Genomic DNA, 15,635 nt, shown 5'->3' with positions numbered 1-15,635 from the left:
GAAACCAAATCTAAAATTCTTCTCCCCCAAGATTCAGAGTAATTCAGTGTAATAGTTCCCACCCTTCTACTTAGCTATAAATCACATTCTCCAATAGAACTACCTGGCAGGCTTTCTAACAGAACGTCCCTTCTTCTCCACCACATTGTGGGAATGACCTTGGTTCCCACAGGATCCATTCGTGTTTAGTAGAAATACCTCATTCCCCCCTCCCTTTCTTGTGGCAACCAAGAACAACAAAAATGGCAACAGCCCAGTTCATTGTAGAGTTGACATCCATCATATCAGCAGTGGGAGGAATAAACAGCTAGCCTGGCTCTGTTTTCCTAGATTCTCAGTAGACCATGCAGAAAACTATTCTGTTCCATTTGTCCAGCATAGTAACCAAGGTGCCTGGGTAGACCCATGCATTCCTAGAGGGTCAGTACATCTCCTCAGGTTTTTTTTAAAAAAAACCAAAAACAAACAAACAACAACACTTGTGTAGCTCTGGGGCTGCTGAGTAATCTTCCATGTCTATCATGGTGACGGCCAGGTTTATTTATTTCTTAGGCATACAGGCCACTTCAGTTGTAGCTGATGCTGAGAACTCCACTTTTATAATAGTGGTTAAAAACACCTAAGAACAGTTTTAATAAACCCATTTGAATGTACATGAAAGTAATCTCACATAGAAACTGCTTGCTAGATGATCATTTCCACTTCAATCTCTGGACAGGCAGAGATATTTCTGGGAGCCAGCAGTCTCAATGATAGCCAGATCCTAAGACAAGATTAATATGTTCTGTGAATAGCTTAACATACTTGCACAACTGCTAGGTACCTTCCTTCTGTTTGAGCATCAAGGCAAGAACCAATGACATGTTTTCTATTCCAACCGATGGCAAAATCCCCAACGGGTGGTCTACTGCTGATATTAAGCACTACAGAATACTAGGGCTTCAGGGTATTCACAAGCCAGATTTCAGTCTGGATCCTTGGAACTCTATGTCATAATTCAGTTGTTCTACCTTTTCTTTAACAACACTTCCATACTGCTTGACCTTGATAATCTGCATTGGTCTGAGGAGCAACATTTGATTTCCTGGCTCAAAGATGTTCTTATAAGATACTCTGTAACAGCTCTGTAAAATCCTCTACTCTTTGAGGAGTTTCCTCTCCCTATAGATAACAAATCAGGTCCAGATCCCATTGGTGAAGCCATACCATTTGATGGGCCTTAGGAAGCATCCTTTCTCTGTCATGGTGCCTGCCTTGTGGAATAGCCTTTCTCCCTGACCCTGCTAGCCTTCCAGAAGGCAGTTTTTCCTCCTCTTGTTCTACCGCTCACCTCAATTTTAAAAAAGATCCTGTGGATACTCTTTCTACCTTTTCCCACCTTACCTTACCTCACCTCACTGGATATCTTTGCTTCAGAGTATGCAAATCAGGACTAAGCACTCATTCCACAATTAGCACAAAGCACTGAAGCAGGATTATTTTACAAGACTAGTACAATTCTGTAAGTGCATTCAAGAGACTTTGTGCCAGAAAGATGAACAAAAACAAAGAGAAGCATACTTTCTCCTCTGCTTTTAAAGTTTGCTCTTTGTTTTTGGAATAAAATTTGTCTCTTAGGCTATTTTTAGGGCCTGGGAAAGAAAATCTCCCTCCCAAGCATTAAGCAACCCCAAAGAATCCATCCACCATTCCGAGGCCTGGGAAACCACTAGCATTTCGCAATATGTTTCCAGTGAGGCCCAGAAAATCCCAAAGAAGGCAAGATCTTCCTCCTGCAAATCAGCGTCTAATACTGTATCGTGCTGCTTCTAAGCATTGCCTCTGGCTTTAAAAGTTGAGAAGATTCATTCATCCGCTACAAGCATTTAGCCTTTTTCATCTCTGACCAGAACCTTTGCGCGCCAATTGCTAGTACGTTCCTGTGGGAATAGTAATTTCATCCCTGGGAAATAAAAGTTAATATTCCAAGCAGATGATGGATTAAACTGGCATTTGGATGTGATTTAACAGCCATGTAGTTTTGCTGAAGTTGCCTCAGTCATTCAGATGATTAGAAGCTAGCTGCACAAGTGGCCACTGGTCTTTATATATGGAGTTTTATATTCTATAAAACTAATGTACCATTGATTTTTTTTTTGAAAGCTATACATTCAACCTTTATAAAAGGACTTGTAGCTGGCAAACTGTAGTTGATCTTGCCTGAATGTGCTTGATGCCCAGCAGGTGCACTCCTACTGTCCTTTCTGGAAGATGTAATTGGTTCTTCGGAGATCTGGCAGATCTGGTTTTCAGCTGCACTCAGAGGTAAGCAGCTCCATAAGTCAACTACCAGGATCTCAAGCAACTCCAGAAGAAGTAGAGAATGAGGGAGAGGGATGAGGCAATAAGCAGAGTGAAAACGGCAGGATGTATCTGAAAAAGACTTAAGATCAGGTATTTCAACTGCTGGACCTGTCAGCACATCCAATGGCAAAGAATTCTTTCCTGGATATAATCAAGACTGGAAGAATTAATTCTAACCTGAAGATCAGGAGTAGAGTGTAGTTGGAAAGTGTCGTGCAGAGCAAAAGATCTAAGGTACATTTAGATTTTCGCTTTTATCATTAAGAAAATGTTGAAAGATTATAAATACATGGAGTTTCTGGGAAAGTATATATGGATGTTGGCTGCTGTGTGGCTGAATTCTTTTTAAGCCTTATTATTTGAGGAATATACAGCTTGTTATATGAATTCTTCATTGAATGAAGATTTTTTACAAACTTGCTAACATGTATTACTCCAGAATTCAGTTTGGTACAGAATTTGACAGGTAGGACTAAAAGTAAATCAGGTGTGGAAATATTGAAAATTGCTAAATACATATTAATTGTTGGATCCAGTTCAGACCAGGAAAATAAGCAATATTAGCAATATTAACAATAGTTCTTGAAATATGATAGCAATTTCTAAATATTTTAAATATCTAAGTATCAACAAAAACTGGGCACATTAAAAAGACCCCCTTGTCTTCCTCATATCCACTGTTCAGCAAGAATGCCTTTTCCATACCTCCTCCCTTTGCAGTATTGTCCAGAGTTGTGTCCATCCATCATCAATGTAGACTGTATGGAGAGGGGCTTATGGTTTTGTTATTGATTTTTACTTAATGTTACACTACAGTAATAGTAATGCCCAATTTTTAGTCCCCCAAACTCATAGGTATACCTCAGATGTGCTAATTTAAATCTTTTTTATTATTATTTTAAAGTTAATGTGTCAAAAATTTTCTTGGTATCATATTATCAGCAAACTTAGGAATATAATATGGTGTAAAGGTAATGTGTGGAAGCAGGGACTTTCAGTATAACATGTAATGTTTAATTAGTAATCTACATCCAATTTTTAAATGCAAATAGTCTCTTTGCTGTAATGCAGAGGTGGATCGTAGATTCATGACCATAAACTAAAATGATAATACTTTCCATGCATTATAAAATCATAATGGAGCATGGCTGAGCCAGATTTTTTTACTTTATTCCAATATTCTACATTATTTGATTCATTTGTTGTTTTCTCTTTTCCTGTTTAGATAAATGTGATTCAGTAGCCTTTTATTTCTCTGATATCAGTTTCAATATGACTGGAATGTATTCAAGGCAAAATGCTTCATCCCAAGATATTAATCTTCCTCATTACCAGCCAGATGCAGACCCTTTTATATCAAAACTCTCAAAGGAAGCTGACATAATAGCTGGAATTTATTTATTAATAATAGGTAAAATTGTTCTGTTTTATCTATTGTTCTGGTAGGAGATGTTGAAATGTATGTTGATCTGTTTTGTGATAAGACTCTACTACTGTTGATTTAATTTTGAATTTTATACAGTATTGTTTGTTAGATTCCTTGTACACCATAACCCATAAAGCAGTACTGTTTGAATTGTACAAGGAGGATAGAATTGTCTTTTAAAAGAGTTGTGGGGTGTGTCATGTTGGATTATTTCATCCTCTTAGAAACTATTGGCCAAAATTAGAAATCTTGCTACCAATTGCTTGGGGCTGAGGCAAATATGTCAAGGTTTTTTAAGGCTATAGACACACACACACACACACACACACACAGAGAGAGAGAGAGAGAGAGAGAGAGAGAGAGAGAGAGAGAGAGAGAGATCCATCTTCCTCATATAACTCCAAGTCTAGGGATGTTTTTTAGGGAGAGGGTAAATTTAATCAAATTTGGCTTGTTAGCAAGCATTTATCCTGCGATAGATTCTTCTAGGAGCAAAGCTTTCAGAGGAGCTCATGGCAGAATTTTTCTACATCTTTACTTATCTCTCTTTCATTCAAAAAAAGAAGAAAATTTGGCAAGCCATGGTTTTTTTTCTTTCACCCTGCTGCTTTTTATAAGGATGTTCCTTTCTGTGGAATCCACAGGGTAGGAATTTCTCAAAAAAGCAGAACACTGAGACAGACTGAAAGAAAGATTGTGCTTTTGGAAAAATTATGTTTGCTGGATTCCAATGTACTTTTCCCACCAACTAGCCCCAATACATTCCAGCAGCCAAAGCAGAGGCTCCAAAAAGGAGCAATGCAGAATGTCTAGTTATTCTATTGTATAGGTAGTCCTCAAGTTATGATTACAGTTGAGCTCAAAATTTCTTTTGCTAAGCAAGGCAGTTGTTAAGTGAGTTGTGTGGTCATTAAATGAATCTGGATTCCTCCACTGACTTTGCTTGTTAGAGGCCAGCTGGGAAGGTTACAGATGGTGATCATATGACCCTGGGACAATGCAACTGTCATAAATATATGCCAGTTGCGAAGTGCGCAAATTTTGATCACTTGGCCATGGGGATACTGCAGCAGTCATAAATGTGAAAAATGGTCATAGGTCACTTTTTAAAATGCTGTTGAAACTTCAAAAGGTCACTAAATGAATTGTTGTAAGTCGAGTACTACCGGAACTTCAACATGAAAGGAACCTCTCCATTGCCATCTAAACAGGGGTTCCATGGACATTTCTTTTTTCTTCCATGGAAAAAAGAAAATCTGCTCCACATGCGATGTAATTTCTAATTAATGTGTATCATGCATATATAGATACACGTGTATACCCATATTATAAAAAGCCTATAGAAAGAGGCAGAAAATACTACACCTTTGGGAGAACTATTGTAAAACATTGATTTTTTTATTTTATTTTGACTCAAGAAGCATCAGCATCAGGGGGGTTTTTTAAAGGAAAACTGTGTTGTAAAACTTTTCAATAAAAAAAAAAGCATCAGGAACTGTGATAGTGTATGTCATAACTTGCTAAGAGTGGATTACTATAATGCACTCTACATGGTGCTGTCCTTGAAGACTCTTTGGAATGGTATAGGGCTGTTCACAATGTAGTGGCATGAGGAGCGATGAGTCTGTTGCACTGTTTTGTGAGCTGTTCTGCTTAGAAGCTGCTCAGCTTCTAGGAACTATTCTAACTCTATAAAGACCTTCGCGGCACGGGGCCTGGTCAGGCAGAGTGGGTGCTTTCCAAGTCTTATCAATGAAAGAGGCTCACTTTGCAAGACCCAGAAAGTATGTCTCATCAGCCTTCTAGCATGTCATCCTAGAGCTTCAAATAATTCCCATCATTCAGAACATAATTAAAAACATGGTTGTTCTCCCAAGCCTTGGAAGAGGATGGTTGTGAAGTCCCCACAGTTTCTTAGGTATTTTTTTTCTCAGTTGTGTGTAGTTTTCCAACTGATCTTTTTTCTATCTCTCTCTTTCAATTCTAAGTAGCCTGGAATCATTAAGAAGTCAGGCATCCTTGAAATTGAACTAAATAAGGTTTTAAAAGTTGTACAGATCTACAGTTCTCTCCTCTGAGCTCATTTTAGCATAGTAAAACAAATTCTTGTGGGATCATGAGCTCAAAAGCATTTTGCTTCTTTCATAAAGTTGTTACTCTTTCCCTATAATTATCATGCATCTTTTCTTAGTTCAGAAATCTGTTCCCCTCCATAAAGCTGTTTTCCTTCAATTTACTGCCTGCCTTTTAAAAACTATTTATGTGCCTATTTTATGGGAATGGAGAATAGTCAAGCGGGAGAATAATTTTTGACACTAACTGTATTCCACTTCTGGAGGGAAGGAGAGGTACAAAAATTATAAATAAAATATAACAAAGAACATGTGAACATTATTTATGCCAGCAGTTGCATGCTGGGGTAGCCTACCTTATAAATGAAAAAGGATTTGAAAAAGAGGAGAGATGGAGCTTATTTTAAAAGCAAGTTTATCTTTAATAATGTAGTTGTTAGGACTTTGTAGTGTTTTGGATGCAATTCCAAAAAGATGGTACCTGTTATGCTTTTAAATAAACGTTCCATTGGAAGCTTTTTAGAAGACTTTAAAAGGGTTACTTTCTCCTCAAAAAATGTGACCTTTCCCTGACAGATTCTTGTCACTGTATCTTTACCACTAAAAATGTGATTTCCCTCCCTACATTGGAATACTGAGGAGAAAGACAGACAGACAGACAGACAGACAGAGAGAGAGAGAGAGATACATCCTTTATTTTGTGTGTGAGAAAGAAAGAAAATGAATATACAGAGAGGTATACATGAAAGAGAGTGATACAATATTTTACTTCCAAAACTTTGGTTACAGAGAAATATAGCTTTTCAGAGGGAGAAAAAAGATACTGGATTTGCCATAGAGAATTCTTGTTCTTCAGATCTTTTAATCCTATTTATCTCTTTTAAGATCTCCATGTTTGAAACTGAACACTCATTTCTGGGAAGATGTCTTCTCTGTCCACACTGATGGCACTCTTGCTGTCATATTTTACTTTTGTGTAGGGATCCTGTCCACTTTAGGCAACGGATATGTTATTTATATGGCTATACAACGGAAACGGAAGCTCAAGCCAGCAGAGATCATGACGATAAATCTAGCAGTCTGTGACTTGGGGATTTCAGGTAATTCCACTTTAGCTTAATTAAAAATGAAAATTTGGAGCCCTGTAAGAAGCAGCTAGGCCTATAGTGATGTCTTCTTGGCATCACCACCAATGTTTTTTTTAATTTCTGTCTTTACAAATAATTAATACCAACCAGCATGGAAAATAATCACTGAAACAGGGCATATTTTAAATAATTATCTGGAATTTAGTAAAGGCAATATTGCAGTTGAGTGCATTATATATCAAACAGTTTCCATCAATCTGGTGTCCTCCAGATATCATGGATGTAAAGGCTTAGCTAGGAATTTTAGAAACTATGGTCTAACACAGCTGGCACCAGAATGGGGAATGGTGTTACAGAATATAACAATATGTGAATGATAATTTTTAAAAATCTAAATAATGCTGTACAATAAAATTTATCTTTATTCTTTCTTCAGATGTATTGATCATTTAGTCAACTGAACTTTATATTTAATAAATTAATGATAAATAAAATGTGATCAATTAAAACATTGGAATGTTTTGCTAATTTAATAGTAAAAATTCAGTAAAATAAACATTGCATTCTATAATTCATTCATACTATACTAATGGCTAGATGAATCAAAAGTTGGAATTAAGATTGCCGGAAGAAACGTCAACAACCTAAGATATGCAGATGATACCACTCTAATGGCAGAAAGTGAAGAAGAACTAAAGAGCCTCTTGTTGCGGGTGAAGAAGGAGAGTGCAAAACTTGGGTTGAAACTTAACATTAAGAAAACCAAGATCATGGCATCCAGCCCTCTCAATTCCTGGCAAATAGATGGGGAAGAAATGGAGGTAGTGACAGATTTTATTTTCCTGGGCTCCAAGATCACTGCAGATGGGGACTGTAGCCAAGAAATTAAAAGACGCTTGCTCCTTGGGAGGAAAGCCATGGCAAATCTAGACAGCACACTAAAAAGCAGAGACATCACCCTGTCAACAAAAGTGCGTATAGTCAAGGCTATGGTCTTCCCAGTTGTAATGTATGGCAGTGAAAGCTGGACCATAAGAAAGGCTGAGCGCCAAAGAATTGAAGCCTTTGAACTATGGTGCTGGAGAAGACTCCTGCGAGTTCCTTGGACTGCAAGGCGATCAAACCGGTCAGTCCTAGAGGAGATCAACCCTGACTACTCTTTAGAAGGCCAGATCCTGAAGCTAAAACTCAAATACTTTGGCCACCTAATGAGAAGGAAGGACTCACTGGAGAAGAGCCTAATGCTGGGAAAGATTGAGGGCAATAGAAGAAGGGGACGACAGAGAATGAGGTGGCTGGATGGAGTCACTGAAGCAGTAGGCGTGAGCCTAGATGGACTCCAGAAGATGGTAAAGGACAGGAAGGCCTGGAGGAACATTGTCCATAGGGTCGCAATGGGTCGGACATGACTTCTCAACTAACAACAACATACTAATGGCTTTTAATTAAAACTGGAATAAAAGTACATTTAATTTTGTGACTTCTGAGTTGTGCAATTCAAAGAACCCTACAACAGATCATGCAATTAATTATAATTTCCTTTTAAAAAAGTAAAAAAAGGAAGTGAGAGAAATAGTTAATTATAGCAATTATTTTCTAAACTCAATTATTTGTATAGCCAGTACCAAATTTATTCATGTAGTCATGTATGACTTTTATATAGTAAAAGAAAAACCTTAGCTTCTTTAATTTCAATAAAAATGATTAAATATGTAGTCCTTCCATTTTGTATATTAAATGATCTATGAGGAATTAGCTTGAAAGTTATGAAGCATGCAAAGTCCTTGCACAGAGGTGTTGAAAAGTTACTGAAATATTATTGGAAAAGAAAAAAATGAAGGAAAAACAGATCTATACAAAGGTATGTTCAGTGTTTAGCAAAAGCACTTCTGTTGATGGAATTAGATTTTCCATTGCTGTCCTCCCTCATAATATTCCATATTATTCCAGTTGTTTGCTCTGGAAATCCCTGCTTTCAGGAGCAGGTTTGAGGGTAAATGATAGAAGATGATAATAGTACCCTTGAGTGGAAATAATACCAGTTTTGCTCATTGTTGCTTATCTCAATCTGATCTGATCCAATCCAATCCAATGAATTTTCAAATGTTGAATTCAAATCTACATAACATGTTGTTATTGTTTTACTTCTGTTGTGTCATACATTCTAGCATGGCTCTGTTGGACATATAAATGTCAGATATATCTCAGAAGAAACAACACTTAGGTAGCATTGTTGAACTCAATAGATCAGTAATATCCATAGATCGTTTATGGCCTGCAAAACATTGGCTGAGGCAAATCTGTCATTCCACTGTCATCTATCATAATATTCATTACTTTGTAAGACAGCCTTTACTTTAATTTGCATATGTGAAGGTCAAAAGTAATATTTTCCCACCTTTCAGTTATGAATTGAGATAAACTAATTGGAAGAACCTGAAATGGGTTCTTTCTTCCTTCCTTCCCCTTCCTGTACCCTTTGCCCTCCCCTCCCCCTCTTTTCCTTCCTTCCTTCCTTCCTTCCTTCCTTCCTTCCTTTTCTTCCTTCCTTCTTTCTTTCTTCCTCCCTCCCTGTACCCTTTCCCCTCCCCCTCTCCCTCCCTCTGCCACTTCTTCTCCTCTCCTCTCCTCTCCTCTCCTCTCCTCTCCTCCTTTCCTTTCCTTTCCTTTCCTTTCCTTTCCTTTCCTTTCCTTTCCTTTCCTTTCCTTTCCTTTCCTTTCCTTTCCTTTCCTTCTTTCCTTTCTCCTTTCCTCTCCTCCTTTCCTTTCCTTTCCTTTCCTTGACTTGACTTGACTTGACTTGACGACTTGACTTGACTCCTTTCTTTCTTAATTTTTATTTTGCTTGAAATGGATTACATTCATTTTTCTTTATTCTTTTGGACCTTTACCTACCTCTCATTTGTTCTTTCGTTTAAAGTGACAGGAAAGCCATTTAGTATCATTGCCTTCTTCTCCCACCGTTGGATCTTTGGCTGGAGTGGCTGCCGCTGGTATGGATGGACTGGCTTCTTTTTTGGAGTTGGAAGCCTTATTACCATGACTGCAGTCAGCCTGGATCGGTATTTCAAAATCTGCTATTTAGCTTATGGTAAGTAGAACATTATATACAACTTTTCCCTAGATGAGTTGAAGTTTGCACTCAAGGGTTCCTAGTCAGCTCTGTGAGATAATTTCTGAAATAGTCTATACTTGAGTGATTTATCAGGTCTTAATTACTACTTTTTCATTTAGATTCCAATTACAAATTGCCCATCCTTGAATTCCTGGGCGAGTTGATTCTTTGACTCACTGCTTCTCTTCTGTTCTGTGTGTCTGCATATATATGCATGTGCAGACACAATTACAGATGTGGGTGTCTGTAGTACAGTAGTCCTTGAGATGTGACTATAATGGAGCCTACCCATTATGGTCACATGTCACAATGGCCATTAAGTAAAACATCTCACCTTATGATTTCACCACCCATCCCTGATCTCCCTCAGGTCGAACAACCACAGGGATCACTGCAGCAGCTGTAATTTGGGACTGTGTCATCAGTAGCTTTAGAAGGTCTTCCATAACTTCAAACTGCCATTAAGCAACCGTTCATAAGTTGAGGACCACCTGTATGCCCATACTTAAATCAATTACAGCTTCAATTTTCTCTCCTAGGAATCTGGTTGAAGAGACACCATATTTTTATCTGCCTAGGCATTATCTGGTCTTATGCTGCCTTCTGGGCCACCATTCCCTTTGCTGGCTTGGGAAACTATGCTCCTGAACCCTTCGGCACCTCCTGCACCTTGGACTGGTGGCTGGCTCAAGGCTCATCGGCAGGGCAGGCATTCATTCTCAATATCTTTTTCTTCTGCCTTGTATTCCCAACTGCTGTGATTGTGTTTTCCTATATTAAAATAATAGCAAAGGTCAAGTCATCCAGCAAGGATGTAGCTCATTATGACAGCAGGATTCAGAATAGCCATGAACTGGAAATAAAGCTAACTAAGGTAAGTCCAAACAATCCCTAATTTTATTTTATTTGTTTAAGAATGGGCTGAATAGAGAGGCATGAACAAAATTCAGCAGCATGAACAAAAAACCACGTGTGAGAAATAAAGGGAAATTTGGACAAGTGGGAAAATAAACTGAACTTGGCAAAATTCCTCCATTCCTCCATTCCTCTGCCTGCCACTAGCCTTTCACGTCAGGTTTCTGTGCCTTTTCATCTAGAATCTGGCTTAAAACTAAATTTTGAAAGGAAGATTAGTTGGAGATATGTTTTTTTTCTGCCAGAGTTTTTCTCTGGGGAAAACCAAGTTGATTCCTTCTTAAGTGTTTTAAACCCTAAAGTTGATTGCATAATATTAAATTAGCCTGAGAGTCTCCTCAGTCCCAATGCACCATCACCTTTTACTGGTGATATAATACTAAATCTCCCCCAAGCTGATTTGCAGTGGTGTAAATACATCACATTTACAGCACCATGTAATATCACACAGTAGCATATAGTGTATAATTGTGAGAGAGGAGATGAAGTGTGAAATGGTGTGTGTGCCTTTATTTGAAATTACATTTTAAAAAGTTTGATAGCTATATGCAGGGCTTTTTTTCTCATAGAATGCTCAGAACGGTGTTCTGGCACTTTTTTTTGCAAAAAAAAAAAGCTCCCTCTATTGGCTTTAGGAGTATTTATTTATTTAATTAGTTTTATATACAGCCCTATTCCCGAAGGACTCAGGGCGGTTTACAGGGCAAAGTTAAAAGACAAAATAAGAGTTAAAATAGAATTAAAATAAGATTAAATAATGATTAGTAGCCCAAAGGTTAAAAATTTAAAAGTTTAAAAATTAAAACCCCTCAGTCCAGGCCAGATAAATCAAATAACCAAGTTTTTAGGTCCCGGCGAAACAAAAGAAGTTCGGGGTGGTCCGGAGTTCCACAGGCAGATCGTTCCACAGGGCAGGCGTGCCCACAGAGAACGCCCTTCCCCTGGGGATCACCTGCCGGCACTCACTGACCGGCGGTACCCTAAGGAGGCCCTCCCTGTGGGAGCGCACAGGATGATGGGAAATTGATGCTGGCAGCAGGTGCTCCCTAAGATAATCCGGACCCATGCCATTTAGGGCTTTATAGGTCATCACCAGCAATCCTGAGCCAGCCACGCTGAGGGGAAAGAGAGAGGTTTCCAAGCTGAGCCATGCTGGCTCAGGAATTCTGGGAGTTGAAGTCCTTGAGTCATAAATAAATAAATAAATAAATAAATAAATAAATAAATAAATAAATAAATAAAGTAATAAAATCTAATAAAATTAAAAGAGCCAAGGTTGCCTACCCTGCACTAGAGGAGGACATTAAAATTATTTACAGGATTACTTTTTAAATTGGGTTTTAACTTTTGTATGGTTGATTTTAACTCCCTGTAAACCGCCCTGAGTCCTCAGGGAAAGGGCGGTATATAAATGCAATAAATAAATAAATAAATAAATAAATAAATAAATAAATAAATAATACTTCTTTAGGAACTAAACTTTTAGAATCTAAAACAGCTAATTCAAAAAAGCCAACAGGAAAGAACCTCACATTTTTCATCTGCTTCTGTCTTTTGGAAGGTAAAATTAGATAACAAAATAATCTATTTCTTCTATGGAGAAACAAGGCAAAACATTATTTTCAAACCTCTCTCCCTGGAAAAATAAAATTGTAATACTGTAAAAGGTATCACACAACTTCGTCGAAGGAAGAAAGTGCAAAATACAAGTTATTTAAGTAATCTAAGGGGGAAGAAGAAGAAGAAGTACAGAGGGAATCATATTCAGCACAAATAAACCAGAAGGCAGAGAAACAGAACTGAGATAAAGCATTAGCGTAGATTGTCTCCTGAACTTGGATTGAATACAATTGAATTAAAAGTGCAGCTCAGCTGCCCATCTCTTCTTCCCACGAGAGTATCACTCAAAGGCTACACTGAAAGCTGGTGGCTGTGGCAGTCCGTGGCCAGGCCAAGGACAGAGGAGGCATGCCTGAAAATGAGTCAAAGGCACTTTCTGTAGTGAGAAGGAAGGCCTCCAACATGGAAGTGACAGGAAAGTCTACTCCCATTAGTTCTGTTTCTCACATATTAATCTAAAAATAACATTTATTACATTTATTGTTCAACTGGAGTAGTGGTGGTGGGATTCAGCCACTTTGGCAGAACTGGTAGCTAATTTTTTGTTGCCCAGCCCAGAGTGGACTTCTGGAAGTGGCAGCCACACACGGTTGTTCACATATTTGAATCCCACCACTGAACTGGAGCATTTCAAATTGGCAATTTTTCATTCCACTTTAAGCTTTAGTTGGATGATTTACTAAGAAGCCAACTAACCAGATCCTGTACTTTAGATATAGCTCTCTTTGAACTTACCAGCTTCTTCAAACACTAATTCAGTGGAAATCTTATAGCCCTTTAGTATATACAGAAGCAAATATTTCAGGACAAATTACACCCCCACACACCACACACACACACACACACACACACACACACACACACACACACACAAAATCCAGTCAGATAGAGAATCCTAATTATCTTCAAGTGATTGTAGTCTTACCCAGTTAAAATCTATTATTTCTCTTATTCTTCCTCATTTTATTTTAGAAAAAAAATCTTTAAAATGAATTGCTACCACCAATTAGAAACTGATCTAGTCTGTCAACGATACTCTTCATTATATTGTTATCTATTGGTATGTTTTTATATGATGGCCAGGCTCCCAGAAATGGCAAGCATAATTTCTTAACACATCTCTACCCCAAACTTCAAATAGGCCACATAAACTACGCATGGGTAAAGTGATTTATGTTGTTCTTTCCTATTCAGGACAAATGTGATAGGAAAAACAGTGAGTCCTTTGTTTCATCACTTTCCAGAACAACATAAGAAACCACAAACATCTCTTGTAGTTTTAATCTCATTTGAGGTGGTTTCATTCTCGTTGCATTGATTGAATTTATTTCTCTGCCTTGTTTCATTCATAATCTTTTAGGCTGAAGCCATATGTGCGCTTAGGAATATTTCCTGCTGAATCAAACAGGATTTAACTCTGAGGGAATATGTCCTAGAGGAATATATCCTCTTGTTTTCCAATGATTGCCCTGGTTTTAAAAGGCCATATGCACCTCTTTGTTATGCCGAATGGAAATAGGTTTTCACAAACTTAGTCATTAATTCTGTGGTAATTTTCTCCCTTGATTGAGAAAAATCTCCAAGAATACAGTGACTTCTATGTGATAATTGAATTATTTTTTGTTATGTCGACATGGTTTGCTTGAGCAAGGGGTTGGACCAGAAGATCTCCAAGGTCTCTTCCAACTCTGTTATTCTCTTATTCTGGTTGTCTTATCGTCTGTTATGCACTTCTTCTCACTAGGTGGCAATGTTGATCTGTGCAGGATTTCTAATTGCTTGGATCCCATATGCAGTTGTATCAGTATGGTCAGCTTTTGGAAAACGAGATTCGGTTCCCATAAAAGTTTCGGTGGTGCCTACTTTGCTTGCAAAATCAGCTGCCATGTACAACCCTATTATTTACCAGGTCATCAACTGCAAATCAGCCTGTTGTCAGCCGGGGGCTCTTAGGCCACCGCAGAAGAAAAACTTGAAGAAATCCAGGTAGGGGTTTTCAGAAGTGGCCTGAAATATTTGAAAGGCACTAGAGATTTCATGCAATGGACATGTGCAGGAGGGTGAGGCAAAAAGGGGAAAAAAGCAGTCTATCCCCAAGAGACAAACAAGGAAACTCTTATATTCCTTCTTTTTTTCTTCACTTCAAGGGGGTTTCTGTTCTGGATGTTGATTGTGAAAAGTGCCCAAGGAGACAAAATATAAGAAGGGAAATAGCTATGGAGAAGTTCCCTCTGAGCTTGTTTCCTTTGAAAGTCTTTCTCTCGCTGAACATTCTCTCTCATCTTCACTCTGCAGTTGAGAGATTTCAGCGAGAACTTTTGGTGTAAGATGTAGCTCAGCCACAGTGACCTCTGCTGAATGGCTCCAGGGTCTGATCCTAAGGTGGGTCTTTGAAGAATGAGGAGCCCTCAAGCAACAGGAATGGATGGGACACTCAAGTGTTGTCCTTTAATATTAGGTATATGTATCAGAAATGTTGTCAAGCATCTTCAGAAAAAATCCATCTTTTCTCTTTTTTTGCTTTTTTTTGCAGGCTGTATGTAGTCTCTACAGAAAAGTCTGACGTGATGACTGAAACTCAGCTGGATGTTGTCTAAGAGCTGGGAATGCATACCTTTCCAGCCGATAAGCAGGTCTCTTTCTCAGCTGCTTCTGCTCCTAATCATCTTAAAAGTACGCCAGCTCCATCTTAGAGTTATTTTCCTGGCTTATATTTTCTCACAGGGTCCTAATATTAGTTTTCTCTATTCTAATCAAAGATATTTTTTTTAAAAAGTAACCAAAATACAAACCAGGTTTGTATTTTAGCTAAAGAGGCTCCCTGCATCATTCTTATTTTACATACCTTAAAGTAATTACAGTGAATACAAATAAATAGGTGTACAGTACATAGTATTACTATAGTAAACAACATAGTAAATTGGTGCTTAGATTCCATATACTTTACCCTGTTGATCCCTTGTCTTTCCTCTCAATGAAATGCTGCCTGTCAGCAACAGTCACATGACACAGAGAAGCAAAGGACGCCTTTGGCCAAGAGCTGCAGAGCAAAGAGA

At 38.1% G+C, this 15,635-nt stretch overlaps 1 protein-coding gene across 1 annotated transcript; it reads left to right on the top strand.

The window, feature by feature from the left end:
* Positions 1-2,514: 2,514 nt before the first annotated feature.
* Positions 2,515-15,176, top strand: OPN5 (opsin 5; the record flags this gene model as incomplete). Its single annotated transcript, XM_083350855.1, has 7 exons — positions 2,515-2,577; positions 3,569-3,754; positions 6,822-6,941; positions 9,850-10,020; positions 10,584-10,918; positions 14,324-14,565; positions 15,113-15,176. The coding sequence occupies exons 2-7, from the start codon at positions 3,616-3,618 to the stop codon at positions 15,174-15,176; spliced, it is 1,071 nt and encodes a 356-aa protein (XP_083206981.1). The 5' UTR covers positions 2,515-2,577; positions 3,569-3,615.
* Positions 15,177-15,635: the final 459 nt, after the last annotated feature.

The sequence above is a fragment of the Vipera ursinii genome (genome assembly GCF_947247035.1).
Source record: "Vipera ursinii genome assembly, chromosome: 1".
In the NCBI taxonomy this organism is placed as follows: Eukaryota; Metazoa; Chordata; class Lepidosauria; order Squamata; family Viperidae; genus Vipera; species Vipera ursinii.
This window is presented reverse-complemented; position numbering and strand designations above follow the sequence as displayed.